Below are 16,864 nucleotides of genomic sequence, written 5' to 3'. Positions count from 1 at the left end.
TTCACCCTGCCTGCATTGCCACCAAAGTAGACCGCCACCGAGAAATGGCAGCACCTCAGGCACAGCTGGTCACATAGACATCCACTTAGAGCCAAGAACAGTCATGTAGACACGGCGGCAGAAGCCGCCAGCCATGCAGACACGGCGGCAGAAGCTGCCAGCCGATCAACACAACTGCACTAGAAAAACCCAGCAGTAGAAACAGAAAGCTATAATGCGAGGCTGCAGGAGCAGTCATCCCAGCAAGCATAACACAGAAGCAATCAGCTCCATAGGCACATGAGGCCATCCAGGCATATACTAAAAGGCAGTCAGCCAGGGAAGGCACCGACGCTACAGGCGCTCAGCCGACCAGGCATAGACGCACAGGCGTTCAACAAGCAGGTATAAAAGCAAGACATTCAACCAAGCAGTAATAGATGCAAAGGCGTTCAGCCATACAGGCATCAGTATTCAGCCAAACCAACATAACATCAAAGGCAGTGGTCCCCAACCTTTTTTGCACCAAGGACCAGTTTCATGCAAGACAATTTTCCCAGGGACCGGGTGGGCGTGGCTGACTGATTCACGCGCATAACAAAACACAAGGTGCATATTAAAATATATAACACTATATAAACTGACTATGGTCTCTGCTGCACTGTACCGTATATTTCGCCCTATAAGATGCACCTAGGTTTTAGAGGAGAACAATAAGAAATAAATATTTTTCATTACACCTCAGGTCAGACCAGCAATCAGACCCCCAATGTTAATAAGACCTCAGATCAGACCCTTAATGGCTCAGATCAACCCCCAAACCTTTAGCCATCTATCAGCCCCCCAATGCCAGCCATAAGCCCCCCCCTATGCCAGCCATAAGCCCCCCCCTATGCCAGCCATAAGCCCCCCCCATGCCAGCCATAAGCCCCCCCCATGCCAGCCATAAGCCCCCCCTATGTCAGCCATAAGCCCCCCCTATGTCAGCCATAAGCCCCCCCCCATGTCAGCCATAAGCCCCCCCCCCATGTCAGCCATAAGCCCCCCCCCCATGTCAGCCATAAGCCCCCCCCCCATGTCAGCCATAAGCCCCCCCCTATGTCAGCCATAAGCCCCCCCCTATGTCAGCCATAAGCCCCCCCCCCTATGTCAGCCATAAGCCCCCCCCCTATGTCAGCCATAAGCCCCCCCCTATGTCAGCCATAAGCCCCCCCCCCTATGTCAGCCATAAGCCCCCCCCTATGTCAGCCATAAGCCCCCCCCCCTATGTCAGCCATAAGCCCCCCCCCCCTATGTCAGCCATAAGCCCCCCCCCATGTCAGCCATATGCCTGACCCTCATGCCAGCCATATGTCCCCCAGTGCAAATAAAATAAAAAAATAAAAAACACATACCTCTCCTGCTCCTGGTCACCATCGCGATCCTCTTCATTCTGCTGTCGGCTGGCTGTGTATAGCGGCGCACAGTGTGAGGTCACAGAGCGACCTCACGCTGTGCGCAGCCCTGCATAGCCGAGCCGTGGACCAGGAAGTGGTGAGTACAGATCCTTCACCGCTTCCTGGTCCTTCTGTACTAATGAAGTGCTTCCATAATGGAAGCGCTTCATTAGTACAGAGTTAAGGACTGCCCTGATCGCTGCGGCCCGGCAAACCATCTTCCAGGGCCTGGTCCAGAGGCAGCCAACCAGGCCCTGAAGGCCAGAGGCCGTTCAACCAGGCCCTGAAGGCATGAGGCCGTTCAACCAGGCCCTGAAGGCATGAGGCCGTTCAACCAGGCCCTGAAGGCATGAGGCCGTTCAACCAGGCCCTGAAGGCATGAGGCCGTTCAACCAGGCCCTGAAGGCATGAGGCAGTTCAACCAGGCCCTGAAGGCATGAGGCAGTCAACCAGATTCATACCAATCATATAACACAAATATTCACTGTAAAACCTATGTTCCTTGATTCACAGCCTCAGAGGCTGCATGCTCCAGGCTCCTCTGTCCGGAGGACAGGAAACCCCACCTTGAAGACATGTTCTTCTCATGAATCTGGGCCGCATGCGGTGAACCGCAACACCCCCCTTGGGGCTGCTTCCACTTCAACACGCGTGGCCTCACTCCCCTGGAGGAGCACACGCACCTGCCGCAAGAGCCGGGTGGAAGCCCCGGACAACCACCGGCTCCTAGGGTCCTGCCAGCCCAACCTATGGGCGATAGACCCCAGCAGGTATTACCTCATAGCCCTTCAGAACATTTATGGGACTTCCAGGCTAGCGGTAGTGACCTGTAAAACAAACTGCAGGAAACCACTGAGGTGGGAGAGAGGCTCCACCTTTTTATTCTGCAGGTTTCCTGTCCCTGGGGCAGATCTTCTCTGTGGTGCTGTTGTGGGGAAAGGGAAAAAATGGCTTCTAGCCCCAAAAAGGAGTTTTCAGTTTTTTTTTTTACTTTATCCTTTGGTTAGATCATCAGTAGCTGATCGGTGGGGTTACGACACACAGAACCCCCACCAATCAGCGGTTTGGGAATGCCAAGGCACTCACATGAGTGATGTGGCCTTCTCGCAGCTTTCCCTAGGCCAGTGATGTCAAGTTCATCAGTCACATGTGGCCTAGGTGCAGCTCAGCCCCATTCAGGTGAATGGGGCTGAGCGAGATACCGGGCACAGCCGCTATACAATGTACTGTGCTTGCTAAACTGAATCTTCCTCAAACAGATGATTGGCAGGGGTACAGGGTGTCGGACCTCTACCAGTTAGATAATGATTACCTATCCTGAGGACAGGTCATCAGTTAAGAAAAAGTAAGAAAACTCTTTTAACTGGTTGAGCATGGAGGACAATTATGCTTGTACTGAGGCTGTAGCTGCATTAGGATGAGCATGCTTGTGCTGCTGATTGCCTGGCTACAGGAATTGTGCCCACGCAATGAGGAGTGGGGCAACAGCTGCAATATACAGCCGCTGCCCTGCTCTAATTGCAGAGATCTTCACCATTTAACCCCTTAGATGTCCCCAAGTGACACGGTCACGGATTACCGAGGGGTTGTCATGGTAGCCAGAGCCAGGGACTAATAAGCTGCCTTTCAGTGTAGAACTGACACTTAACGTATAATACACTGCAATACAGAAATATTGTACAAGTTCATGCCCCTAGATTTGTTAGTGCAATAGGTTGTTTGTCAGGCAAACAGTTGCATTTTGACCCACTGTGGAACCGTCTGTGCTGTAAGGGATACCTTACACTTGAGAAATTCTGGATGACAAAAAGATAATTTAAGCATCTATATCAGTGATCAGAAGATTGACTAACTAAATGATGATCGCTTGTCGTTTGATCGTTTTACACTATTCGATAATTGATAACTTTCACTCAATTTCACAATTTTTCAAACTTATCTACTCGTGTAAAGGGGCCTTAAGACATTATGAGTAATTCACACCCTATTATTTCAATATGTTCTATTTTATGGTTACAAAATCCCCACTTGGACGTGAAGAAATTCACAGCACTCACTAAACTCAACCACTGCAGTCTTTATTTTCAGTGCTTCAGAAAAAAGCTTAAATACACTGCTCAAAAAAATAAAGGGAACACAAAAATAATACATCCTAGATCTGAGTTAATTAAATATTCTTCTGAAATACTTTGTTCTTTACATAGTTGAATGTGCTGACAACAAAATCACACAAAAATTTAAAATGGAAATCAAATTTTTCAACCCATGAAGGTCTGGATTTGGAGTCACACTCAAAATTAAAGTGGAAAAACACACTACAGGCTGATCCAACTTTGATGTAATGTCCTTAAAACAAGTCAAAATGAGGCTCAGTGGTGTGTGTGGCCTCCACGTGCCTGTATGACCTCCCTACAACGACTGTGCATGCTCCTGATGAGGTGGCGGACGGTCTCCTGAGGGATCTCCTCCCAGACCTGGACTAAAGCATCTGCTAACTCCTGGACAGTCTGTGGTGCAACGTGACGTTGGTGGATAGAGCGAGACATGATGTCCCAGATGTGCTCAATTGGATTCAGGTCTGGGGAACGGGCGGGCCAGTCCATAGCATCAATGCCTTCGTCTTGCAGGAACTGCTGACACACTCCAGCCACATGAGGTCTAGCATTGTCTTGCATTAGGAGGAACCCAGGGCCAACCGCACCAGCATATGGTCTCACAAGGGGTCTGAGGATCTCATCTCGGTACCTAATGGCAGTCAGGCTACCTCTGGCGAGCACATGGAGGGCTGTGCGGCCCTCCAAAGAAAAGCCACCCCACACCATTACTGACCCAATGCCAAACCGGTCATGCTGGAGGATGTTGCAGGCAGCAGAACGTTCTCCACGGCGTCTCAAGACTCTGTCACATCTGTCACATGTGCTCAGTGTAAACCTGCTTTCATCTGTGAAGAGCACAGGGCGCAAGTGGCGAAATTGCCAATCTTGGTGTTCTCTGGCAAATGCCAAACTTCCTGCACGGTGTTGGGCTGTAAGCACAACCCCCACCTGTGGACGTCGGGCCCTCATATCACCCTCATGGAGTCTGTTTCTGACAGTTTGAGCAGACACATGCACATTTGTGGCCTGCTGGAGGTCATTTTGCAGGGCTCTGGCAGTGCTCCTCCTGTTCCTCCTTGCACAAAGGCGGAGGTAGCGGTCCTGCTGCTGGGTTGTTGCCCTCCTACGGCCTCCTCCACGTCTCCTGATGTACTGGCCTGTCTCCTGGTAGTGCCTCCATGCTCTGGACACTACGCTGACAGACACAGCAAACCTTCTTGCCACAGCTTGCATTGATGTGCCATCCTGGATAAGCTGCACTACCTGAGCCACTTGTGTGGGTTGTAGACTCTGTCTCATGCTACCACTAGAGTGAAAGCACCGCCAGCATTCAAAAGTGACCAAAACATCAGCCAGGAAGCATAGGAACTGAGAAGTGGTCTGTGCTCACCACCTGCAGAACCACTCCTTTATTGGGGGTGTCTTGCTAATTGCCTATAATTTCCACCTGTTGTCTATCCCATTTGCACAACAGCATGTGAAATTGATTGTCACTCAGTGTTGCTTCCTAAGTGGACAGTTTGATTTCACAGAAGTGTGATTGACTTGGAGTTACATTGTGTTGTTTAAGTGTTCCCTTTATTTTTTTGAGCAGTGTATATACGGTAGACCAATAAATCAGAATTGGCCAATGCCTGTTCCATGTCAGCTGGCGCCTCCTCAAGGGAAGGCTGAGGTTCGTATTGGTGAGTGCCGTGGTTTTCTTCACTTCTTTGAGCAGCTGTGCCTAGAAAGCTATTTAGCACTGAGCACCACCAGTGAACGGTATCGTGGTCTCTACTACTGGTCTCAGGGTGGCGGTTTAGGAGTAGTGGTGGTTGTACTTTCTAATGATGTGATATTCCCTTTCAGATTTACATAGTTCAATAAGTAAACTTACACATAAAAATGGCCACTTATATATAATCTTTACTAATTCACACATACCTCCTTAAAGGGGTCGTCTGATCTATAAAAATGTATAAAATAATGACCGTACATACCAATTTCACCCACCTCTGCTTCTAGTGCCACTGCTCTAATCCTCCCAAATGGGCCTGCGGTGCTGTTGTACCTTTATACTCTACATGACTGCTGCTGCCAATCACTGGCCTCAGCATTCATATGCTGTTTACCGAGGCCAGTGATTGCCTGCAGCGGTGTCCAGGGTATATGGGCATAACATTGCTGCGGCAATGGAAGGTTTCAAGCAATGGTGCTGGAAGCAGAGGTGAGTGAAATAGGTGAGTATCTTCTTTCATTATTTTTTAACCTTACCTGGCTGGGGGGGAGCTGCATTTTTTAATAACTCCCAGAACCACTTTAAAGGGTAATTCCCAGGGCAAGTGATGATATATTGCTAGGATATGCAATCACTTTGTATTCAGTGGGTGCCTGACAATCTTGACCCCCTACAATCTTGAGAATAAAGAATCAGCAACTCTGGTTTAGATGGTCACGCACACGACCGTATGTATTTTGCAGTCTGCAAACCGCAGATCCGGGCTGCGTGCATCCAGCAATTTCCGCCACCCCATTATAAAAATTCCTATTCACACGGTGTGCTGTCCACATTTTTTGTGGCCCCATTAAAATGAGTGGGTATGCATCCAATCTGCAAAAAAAGCGGATTGGATGCGGTCGTGTGCATGAATAGGCCTTAGCGCTGCACCACTCTTCACTGCATTTCCCTGCACAGCAGTTCTGCTAATTCTGATGAGTTATACGTGTTCACACATGGATTATGTAATAGATAGGACATAAAATATGGTACTAAATTATTTTCCACCTCAAGTCTACACCATTTAGAGCATTGGTGTGTAGGAGGGGAATTTCAGCGGTCATTTCGAGGCGATTTTTCAATAGTGTGAACTAGGATTTACTGACCTATGGGAAAATGCTGTTTTCATTTACATTTGTGGACATACTACGGCTTGATTTTGTTCATATTAGTGAGACATGCAATAATGCTCTGCACTTTTATACATTGTTTGGTTTTACACAGATTTTGAGCACCATGTGGAACAATCCATTAGTTCATACTAATATATATTTTATATTTAGACCATGAGGAACCATTAAAATCTAGCAGGCTCAGAATTAACATCTCTCCTCAGGGATCATCAATCATACAGACTCAATATCGAGGATAGATGTTCCATATAGCTAAATGCAACTCACCCCGATTGTCCCTTATACACACAAATATTGAAGGTATATTGAATGCTTGATCAGTCAGGGGCCTAAACCTAACATTGTGAAAGTGACTGAACAATTTAAGAAATGTTAAGAAATGATAGCAAAACCAGCAACAAATCTTAATAGTAATAAACCAGGTTGCACTACAATGAACATGCTAGTGAAGAGGTTTTCTGAGATATGATAGGTTTATGTGGACACAAAAAATATATATTATATATTATATATATATATATATATATATATATATATATATATATATATATATAATTCTGCTCTGGTCCTATATGTTTACAAGCGATGTCGACAGGATCACGGTAGCCATCTGCTGACTGATACTTTATATGAATGTAATAATTGTGGTTACTACAAGGAATCTGTATACTGTGCACTCACCATGTGAAAGTTCTGTAATATTTTCTGTTGCTTCCTCATCAGAATCTCTGCCCGACACAACTTTGAACCGGTTGTTTTTGTTCTGTAGATCATGCGGTAGTTTTAAGGCTCGTTCCCTCTCGGCAACAAGGTCCAAATCTTGCTGTGCAAGGTGAGCTCTAAGCTGACGAATTTCAAACTAGGAATAAGAAGATAACAGGCATGGTATATGAAAAAAAAACCACAAAAAAACGTATTTTATGAATGTCACGGAATTAAAAGGCAGATACAGGAAATTTGTGAGGTTGGCAATGCTTTGTGTCACATGGGTCCCTGTAACACGTGATACAGTGGAAGTAGACTTGAAGACAATTAGGCCTCATTCACAAGACCGTAGTTTCGGTCTGCATCAGATCCACATTTTTAGCCGGATCGGATGCGGTCCCATTCATTTCACCGAGTGCTGTTCACATCTGTATGTCTGTTCCGAGTAGAAAATTTCCTACTAATAAGCATTCCTAACAGAGGGGAAAACGTGCGGATCGGCAAAATGTGGAACGCACACGGCCAGTATGCATGTTTTGTAGATCCGTGATATGCAGACAGCAAAAACTGATACGGTCATGTGCATGAGGCCTAAGGACTGATAAAAGCATTGGCTGCATGAATATAATCAGCAAAATGAGGCCACCTAGTGTTAGAAAAGCAAAAAAACATCATAGTCACAGGTCTTCTTACAGATTATGTACTAGAACATAAGGACAATGCTAAGCAAGCTAGATGAGGAAGTTTTAATTTAAATGGCGAGAACACCAGGAACATACACTCCTAACAGCATGATGTTGTATTCCCATCCCAACACAAATGCAAGAATTATAGTAGAACATATAGTGAAATATTAAACACTGCTATATATGTGCACTCCACTTCACATGGTGTTGAAGATTTTTTTGATACAGAAAAAAAAAAACACAACTAACCGCTTGCTCTTGGCACATCTGTGTCAGTCTTTCCAACTGCTCCTCCTGGATTAGCTTGGTTTTCTCATACTGCTGTACCATAATCTCCATCTCCACCTTCACGGGTAAGACATAGGCTGCAAGAAAAGGAGCGGCACAGTTTGTGTATAAGGAATGATTGGATTACACTTACCGGTAATCGGTTTTATTTGAGCCTATGACAGCACTCCTGGAGAGACCGCCTCCATCTCCTCAGGACAGAAAACAGGAACCAGAACCGCCTTTTTAAAAGGAGGGATCATCCCCTCTACCTCCAGTCCTTTCTTCAAGAACAAAACATCTTAACAACACACCTTAATATCTTTTTTTTTTTTTTTATATCTATGTACATTATATATATATATATATATATATATATATATATATATATATATATATATATATATATATATATATATATACACACACAGTGGCGGAAATAATTATTTGACCCCTCACTGATTTTGTAAGTTTGTCCAATGACAAAGAAATGAAAAGTCTCAGAACAGTATCATTTCAATGGTAGGTTTATTGTAACAGTGGCAGATAGCACATCAAAAGGAAAATCGAAAAAATAACTTTAAATAAAAGATAGCAACTAATTTGCATTTCATTGAGTGAAATAAGTATTTGAACCCTCTAACAAAAAAAGACTTAATACTTGGTGGAAAAACCCTTGTTTGCAAGCACAGAGGTCAAACGTTTCTTGTAATTGATGACCAAGTTTGCGCACATTTTAGGAGGAATGTTGGTCCACTCCTCTTTGCAGATCATCTCTAAATCCCTAAGGTTTCGAGGCTGTCTCTGTGCAACTCTGAGCTTGAGCTCCCTCCATAGGTTTTCGATTGGATTAAGGTCCGGAGACTGACTAGGCCACTCCATGACCTTAATGTGCTTCTTCTTGAGCCACTCCTTTGTTGCCTTTGCTGTATGTTTTGGGTCATTGTCGTGCTGGAACACCCATCCACGACCCATTTTCAGTTTCCTGGCAGAGGGAAGGAGGTTGTCGCTCAGGATTTCACGATACATGGCTCCGTCCATTTTCCCGTTTATGCGAATAAGTTGTCCTGTGCCCTTAGCAGAAAAACACCCCCAAAGCAAAATGTTTCCACCCCCATGCTTGACGGTGGGGACGGTGTTTTGGGGGTCATAGGCAGCATTTTTCTTCCTCCAAACACAGCGAGTTGAGTTAATGCCAAAGAGCTCTATTTTGGTCTCATCAGACCACAGCACCTTCTCCCAGTCACTCTCTGAATCATTCAGGTGTTCATTGGCAAACTTCAGACGGGCCTGCACATGTGCCTTCCTGAGCAGGGGGACCTTGCGAGCCCTGCAGGATTTTAATCCATTGCGGTGTAATGTGTTTCCAATGGTTTTCTTGGTGACTGTGGTCCCTGCTAATTTGAGGTCATTAACTAACTCCTCCCGTGTAGTTCTAGGATGCTTTTTCACCTTTCTCAGAACCATTGACACCCCACGAGGTGAGATCTTGCGTGGAGCCCCAGAGCGAGGTCGATTGATGGTCATTTTGTGCTCCTTCCATTTTCGAACAATCGCACCAACAGTTGTCACCTTCTCTCCCAGCTTCTTGCTAATGGTTTTGTAGCCCATTCCAGCCTTGTGCAGGTCTACAATTTTGTCTCTGACATCCTTGGACAGCTCTTTGGTCTTTCCCATGTTGGAGAGTTTGGAGTCTGCTTGATTGATTGATTCTGTGGACAGGTGTCTTTTATACAGGTGACTAGTTAAGACAGGTGTCCTTAATGAGGGTGACTAATTGAGTAGAAGTGTCTAACCACTCTGTGGGAGCCAGAACTCTTAATGGTTGGTAGGGGTTCAAATACTTATTTCACTCAATGAAATGCAAATCAGTTGCTATCTTTTATGTAAAGTTATTTTTTCGATTTTCCTTTTGATGTGCTATCTGCCACTGTTACAATAAACCTACCATTGAAATGATACTGTTCTGAGACTTTTCATTTCTTTGTCATTGGACAAACTTACAAAATCAGTGAGGGGTCAAATAATTATTTCCGCCACTATATATATATATATATATATATATATATATATATATATATATATATATATATATATATATATATATATATATACACACATACACATACATACATACATACACATACACCTCTACAGAAACTATCTAGGGTCGGCAATTAACCGGGTGCTGTCATAGCCTCAAAGAAAACCGATTACCGGTAAGTGTAATCCAATCATTCTTTCTCGCCTATGACAGCACCCCTGGAGAATAGGCAAAACAATTTTTCTAGGGTGGGACCACAGCCTGAAGTACTTTACGACCAAATGAAAGACCTTCATTAGAAGGGAACTGTAGTCTAGAGTGCCTAAAAAATGTATGTGGAGAGCTCCAGGTAGTTGCCTTACAGGTCTGCTCTATAAAGGCTGAAGCTCTCTCTGCCCATGAGTGGAGACTGATCTAGTAGAATGAGCCCCAACCCCCGAGGGCGGAATAACTCCCTTAGAAGAGTAGGATAAGGAAATGGCCTGTCTAATCCACCTAGCAATAGTCTGAGAGGAGGCTGACGATCCTTTCCTTGCTCCCTGAAACAAAATTACCAGACGTGAGAAGGATCTCCAAGGCTGAGTGACCTGAAGAAATTGCAAGACACACCTCCTAACATCCAAACAGTGGAATTCAGACTAAAACAATCTCCTGAGAACGATGAAAACGTAAAGAGACTTTTGGTAAAAAAAAAAAAGGATCAGGCAAAATCACTACCCGATCCTCCAGGATCACCAAATAGGGAGGGTCAACCGAGAGGGCAGCGATCTCACTGACCCTTCTAGCTGAGGTAATAGCCAGAAGGAAGGCAAGCTTAAGGGTGAGCAACTTCGGGGAGATTTTATCGATAGGCTTGAAAGGGACAGAAGTGAGAGCAGAGAGGACCAAGTTTAAATCCGGGGGGAGGGGACGACGACGACGACTCTATTTTTACATAACGGAGATAATTTAGACACTGCTGTTACAAATCTTTTAATCCAGGGGTGATCTGCTGACTTAAAATTCAAACAAGGTGCTTAAGGCTGAAATGTCGACCTTCAAAGTGCTAGGCCTAAGTTCTTTCTTCCACCCCTCTTGTAGGAAATCTAACTCGAGCGGGATGTCGGGCGTTTCTAGTACATCCACAGGTTTTTTGGCGAATCTGAAAAAGGTCCTCCAAACCCAAACGGTAGATCCCGGAAGTGATCCTTTTCCGATTGGACAACACAGTGTCTACTACTTTCTCAGAGAGACCCCTTTTCTTTAAAATATCCCTTTCAATAACCAGGCAGTCATGTGCAGATTTCTCACCTCTGGGTGAAAAATTGGATCCTGAGATAGAAGCTCCTTGGAATCTGGAAGTACCCAAGGTGTTGCTATTGACATTTTGCGGAGCCAGAAAAACCACACCCTTCTCAGCCAAAAGGGAGCTATCAATATTACCGTGGCCTCCTCCTGTCTGATCTTCTTGAGGACCCTTGGAAGCAGCTTTAGTGGGGGAAAGGCATACAGAAGACCCTGCTTCCAAGACTGGGCCAGAGCAACCACCACTCTCGGATGTTCCTCCGGAGAAAAAGAAAAGAAGACCTCTACTTTTCTGTTTGACCTGGTGGCAAAGAGATCTATGTCTGGAGTACCCCACAAAGCTGCTACTTGGTTGAAAATCCCCTGATCTAGGGACCACTCTCCCTGGTATCGCTGATGACGACTGAGGTAGTCTGCTTTCACATTGTCTGAACCTTTTAGATGAACTGCATAAAGAGATAATAGAGAAGCTTCTGCTAGGTTGAAAATCTGATCAGTGAGAGCCATTAGGCGCTGAGCTCTTGTCCCTCCCTGTCGGTTGATATAGGCCACTGCTGTCTTGTTGTCCGAATAAACTTACGTTTCTGCCCTTGATGACCGAAAGACTCTGTATCAAGGCTATTCTGATCGCATCCAACTCCCTAAAATTGTGCGACTGGGAAAGATCTGCTGTCCCAATTGCCTTGCAACAGCAGGGACTCCACATGGGCTCCCCAACCGGAGGGGCTCGTATCCATGGTTAAGGGGAGAATCGCCTCCAAGTTCTTTAAATATATCCACCAGCCCAAGGAATCTAGGGTCTGGGAGGACAGAGACATCTCCATGTCCAGAGAGGGGAGACTCCCGTCCCAGTGCTGCAGGATCTGTAGCTGAAGAGACCTTGAATGGTACTGGGCCCATTCCACTCCTGGAATAGCGGATGTCATGAGACCCAGCACCGACATGGCCTCTCTTATGGTGAGTGACGGAGACGAATGAAGAAGCTGAGCTCTTGACCTGATCAGTAAGGCTTTCTGCAGGGGTAGTAGGCACTTCTGGGAAGTGGAGTCCAGAATCATTCCCAGAAAACTGCATCTCTGGCATGGGAATAGACTGGCTTTTTCTAGGTTTATCTCCCATCCCAACCTCTCTAGAACCTCCCTCAACCAGGCAATCTGACCCAGGAGAATCTGATCTGACCAGGCCACCAGTAGAAAATCGTCCAGGTATGGTATAATGATGATGTCCTGCTCCCTGATGTGGGCTATCATTTCTGAAATAATCTTTGTAAAGACCCTCGGAGCCTGAGAAAGCCCGATGGGTAATGCTTGGAACTGAAGATGCAGAATTTTCTTCTCTAACTGGACCACTACCCTCAGAAACCTCTGGTGGCTAGGATGAATGGGGACATGATAGTATGCATCTCTCAGGTCTACTGTGGCCATGAAGCAGTCCAGGTAAAGATTGTTCACTACCGATTTGATGGACTCCATACGAAATCTCTCGTACTGCAAAAAGTGGTTTAAATACTTCAAGTTTATTATGGTCCAAAACGAGCCATTTGGTGTTTTGACCAGAAAAAAAGAGAGTCGATTAAGGGTCCATTCACACGTCAGTTGTTTCTTTCCTGATCTGTTCCGTTTTTTGCGGAACAGATCTGGACCATTTCTGTACCCATTCATTTTCAATGGGTCCTGAAAAAAAAAAAAATCAGACATTGAGCTGTCCGATTTTTTTCAGGACCCATTGAAAATGAATGGGTACAGAACTGGTCCGCAAAAAAACGAACAGATCAGGAAAGAAACAACGGACGTGTGAATGGACCCTAAAACCCCTCTTTCAATTCCTGCTCTGGGACACTTACTAGCACTTTTTTCTCTATTAGGTAAAAAACCTCTGAAACGATGGCAGAGTGTTTTGCGGGATCTGACCGGAAATCTGTAATTACAAATTTTCCTACTGGAACACTCTTCCAGTGGATCCGATTCCCTCCTGCCTCTTAGGACAGGAAACAGAACTGGAGATAGAGGGGATGACCCCTCTTTAAAAAGGTGGTTCTGGTTCCTGTTTCCTGTCCTGAGGAGGTGGAGGCGGTCTCTCCAGGGGTGCGGTCATAGGAGAGAAAGAAATCTGCATTTACTGACCATGTCTGATCTATAACAAATTAAAGTAATTCTCCAGTGAAGAATGGGGGTCCGTTTTCCCCTGTTTAAATAGAGCAGTGGCCAAGAGAGCCGAACACTTGTGCTTAGCTTTTTGTGACAGTTCCATAGAGTTGGATGGAGCTGCGGAAACACCTGTTGCTCCATTCAAACAGCGAGCATGAGCCCCCGTTCTCATGATGGGTGAGGAACCCAACAGTTGGAGCCCTGACAGACAGAATAAGGGATAAGCTGTCTTTATGAGACAGCCCATTTAATCTAGTAAGAAACAGATTTTTTCTTTATATGAAATGTTCTCCAAATTCTTGCTGCGTTCCATGCACCCCACAGCAATGTCTGACGCAGTGATGGGTTGTCCATACTGGAATAGACTAATTTGTGATCTGACGAAAGTACATTGAGCCAAACATCATATTTATGAAGCCCTGGTGCCATCTTTTACAACATCTGTCAGTGAAAAGTGGGTGGGGCTCAGTAAACGGCAGAGCTGCATATCACACAGCTCATATACTTCAGCATATCTTTCCTGTACACTGTGTCCCAACACAGGGTGAACATAGGTTTATCCCCAAACAGTCCAACAGGGTGCTTAAATCAAGAACACCATAAAAAGGAAAATAAAAATACAATATTAGGATGAAGAAATAACAAGCTAAGACTACTGTCGCGTAAATAAAGACAGAAAATAATGGAGGAACGATAAGCAGTAGAAAGTATTTTCAAACATTCTATAAACACATATAATATCACTTACCATCAATAATTCTCTTTAACCTCCATATCCTCAAAGAAATAAAGAGGCTGATGGCATCCCATGGACTACTAGGCCCATTGGCTACTGTAGACGCCACCATGGGAGCAAGTGAGAGAATAATGACAGCTCCGTCTAATACCTGTCAGATACACAAATGAAGTTGAAACTGAAACGGTGCAACAAAACCCAGAAAGTTATTGGTTCTACATTCTTTGGAGCCAGGGATGAGGATATAGTCAAGAGAAAAGGCCAAGAGACAGCTAAGGAGCCCCTCAAGGCACCATTTATGGTAACATTATGAAGCCTGTCTGACAGAAATATAAGCAAGAGGAAATAAGAGGGGGGAAAAGAAGGAAAAAAAAAAAAAAAAAACTCACCTCAACTTTGTTCTCAATATAATCCCAGATGCCCAGAACAATGATCCTTACTACAGTCTAATAAAAAATAGATAATTTTGCATTACATGTCTTTTAATGTATTAGGTCTTAAAAAAACAGTGATGTAAATTAAATATATCAAATAATAATATAGGCTGGCTCACAGTATTTTCGCATATATATTTATTAATACACTTAATAAAACAAAAACCAACTTAGTGTCGACATATCAGCATAGATACATTAGATAGGTATATGAAGTGCGGAGCTCACGCACAAAACCTAAACAGCTGGAGTACTCCAAAAAGATGAGACCTTATGGCTAAAGTGTAACTGCAAGAGTCATTCAATTTATACCACTTAAATATCCGTAAAATTGTATGCCGATTTACCAGTTTGTTGGAACCGGAGAGGTTCAAAAGGTGTCCTTGCTGCAGTCTCCTGCAGAGTAAACTCTATCCTCAGGTGCCGTTTAGCAATAGTAATTGCACCGCTTCCGATCAATGGCACTCCACTTACTTTTTCTTGCGGAGCAAGCTTCCGACCTGTTCTCACAGCGTCCCACGTGTCCAGCTAGATGGTGATTTGCTGGTTGATGACGTAGGCGCTTAGAGCCATCGGGTTAGCGGAGGCTGATGTAGCCGAGTTCGTAGTTGTTTGAGCCCGTCGGATTAGCGGAAGTTAATACAGCAGAGCTTGCTTAGTACTATTCGGCAAAATTAAATATGTCCACATAGGTTTAGACCACCTTGTCAACGATTAGCAGATAGAATCTTTAGAAGTGGTATAGGTCATCTTCCGATAATTGAAGAAAATAGTTTTCTCCTGCACTTTTATAAAAAACCGCACCAATAGCCAGGTCTTGGTCCACACTAGACGCGTTTTGGAACTGTGTTCCTTCCTCAGTAGATGTGAAATGCTGAATAAAGACATGTTGGTTGTGTCCTTATATACCATTGTAGGTTTAATATAACAGGTGGTGTGGATTCCGGATCACATTATCCCAAATTAGTTTTTCACCTGTGGGATCCTGATCCACTCTCAACCACTCTGCTACTTAAAATGTCAACTTTTTGACCATAATATCTCATGAATTAAAACCAACACCATTATGTGTCATAGATACATTAAAATTATATATAAATATAGCATAAATATATTAAAATGATATAAAAAGGGGGGCGTGGCCAGCTATGCAGGAGTGAGGACGTGCGGCTGTGAGCTCCTCCACAGCACCGGAGCTAATCCACCGCCAGCGACCCTTTAAAGATGGGCAAACTTCCCAAGAAAGTCAAGGCTCGTTCTGTAGCCCCCCTGGCGTCTTCACAGGGGGACATTTACAGGCTTTTCGCCCGGCAGCCTGCAACTCCAGGCCCCGACCTGACCGAGCGCGCCAAGCGCTTCCAAGATGGCGCCGCCGGCCCTGGAAAATCTCAACTCCCAGCAGTAGCTGAGCCTGGGGCTGAGCACCGGAATCAGCGGTCGTACCTACCGGATAGAAGGAGAGCAGCTCGGACCGGACCCGGGTGTCGCATACCCAGGTGGAAGAGGACCCTGAAGCACACGCTGATCCCTCATCTTCAGCCCAGGATGGAGGCCTAGCAGTCGCAACGATGTCTCCCTGCGGCCCGGCGATTCAGGTTAGTCAGGAGGAGTTCCCCCCGCTTCAGGGGACTTCTCAGTTGACCCCTAACCCTGTCGCCTGGGGTCCTAGAACCCCCACCTCACCTGCAGCCCCACTGAGCCCAGCAGTGAGATCTCCCTCTGGGTCCCCTTGGTCAGGTACCTCAGCCAGCCTTATGGGACACCCCCAGTCACAGAGAGACACTTCTCACAGGGGGCAACCTGAAAAGGTTAATGAAAAGGCCTCAGATTCGCCACAGGCTGCGGCCTCCTCCCCGTGCATACTGCGGGAGCCCCCTTTAACTCACTCTCCTGAGCCGTCCCTAGCAAATTCCCCACACTGGTCCACGGGCTCGTCGTGGGACGGATCTCACCCACGCCAGGAGGGCATCGCATCATCGGGCACACAGACCCTGGCTGCCCCTGCAGTGTCGGCCTCATGGGGCTCTCCACCTTTGCCCCAGAGATCTGGGTCTCATGTTCCTCTACCTGATGAGGACTCCCGGCCACCTACTATGGCGGACTTACGCAACCTGATGTCCTCACTCCCCACCAAGGCAGACCTCTCTAGTTTTGCAGC

General features: G+C 45.6%; 1 protein-coding gene across 4 annotated transcripts in view; it reads right to left on the bottom strand.

Annotated features, from left to right (window-relative positions):
* TMEM266 (transmembrane protein 266) overlaps positions 1 to 16,864 on the bottom strand; it is a 66,720-nt gene that overhangs the window by 18,026 nt on the left and 31,830 nt on the right. For all 4 annotated transcript variants that reach the window (XM_040413603.1, XM_040413605.1, XM_040413602.1 and 1 more), the window contains exons 5-8: positions 14,662 to 14,718; positions 14,285 to 14,423; positions 8,044 to 8,159; positions 7,085 to 7,262 (exon numbers count right to left, since the gene is read on the bottom strand). In XM_040413603.1, coding sequence (XP_040269537.1) covers positions 7,085 to 7,262; positions 8,044 to 8,159; positions 14,285 to 14,423; positions 14,662 to 14,718 — 490 coding nt within the window. The remainder of the gene's footprint in view (positions 1 to 7,084; positions 7,263 to 8,043; positions 8,160 to 14,284; positions 14,424 to 14,661; positions 14,719 to 16,864) is intronic.

Source organism: Bufo bufo, chromosome 1, assembly GCF_905171765.1.
Source record: "Bufo bufo chromosome 1, aBufBuf1.1, whole genome shotgun sequence".
In the NCBI taxonomy this organism is placed as follows: domain Eukaryota; kingdom Metazoa; phylum Chordata; class Amphibia; order Anura; family Bufonidae; genus Bufo; species Bufo bufo.
This window is presented reverse-complemented; position numbering and strand designations above follow the sequence as displayed.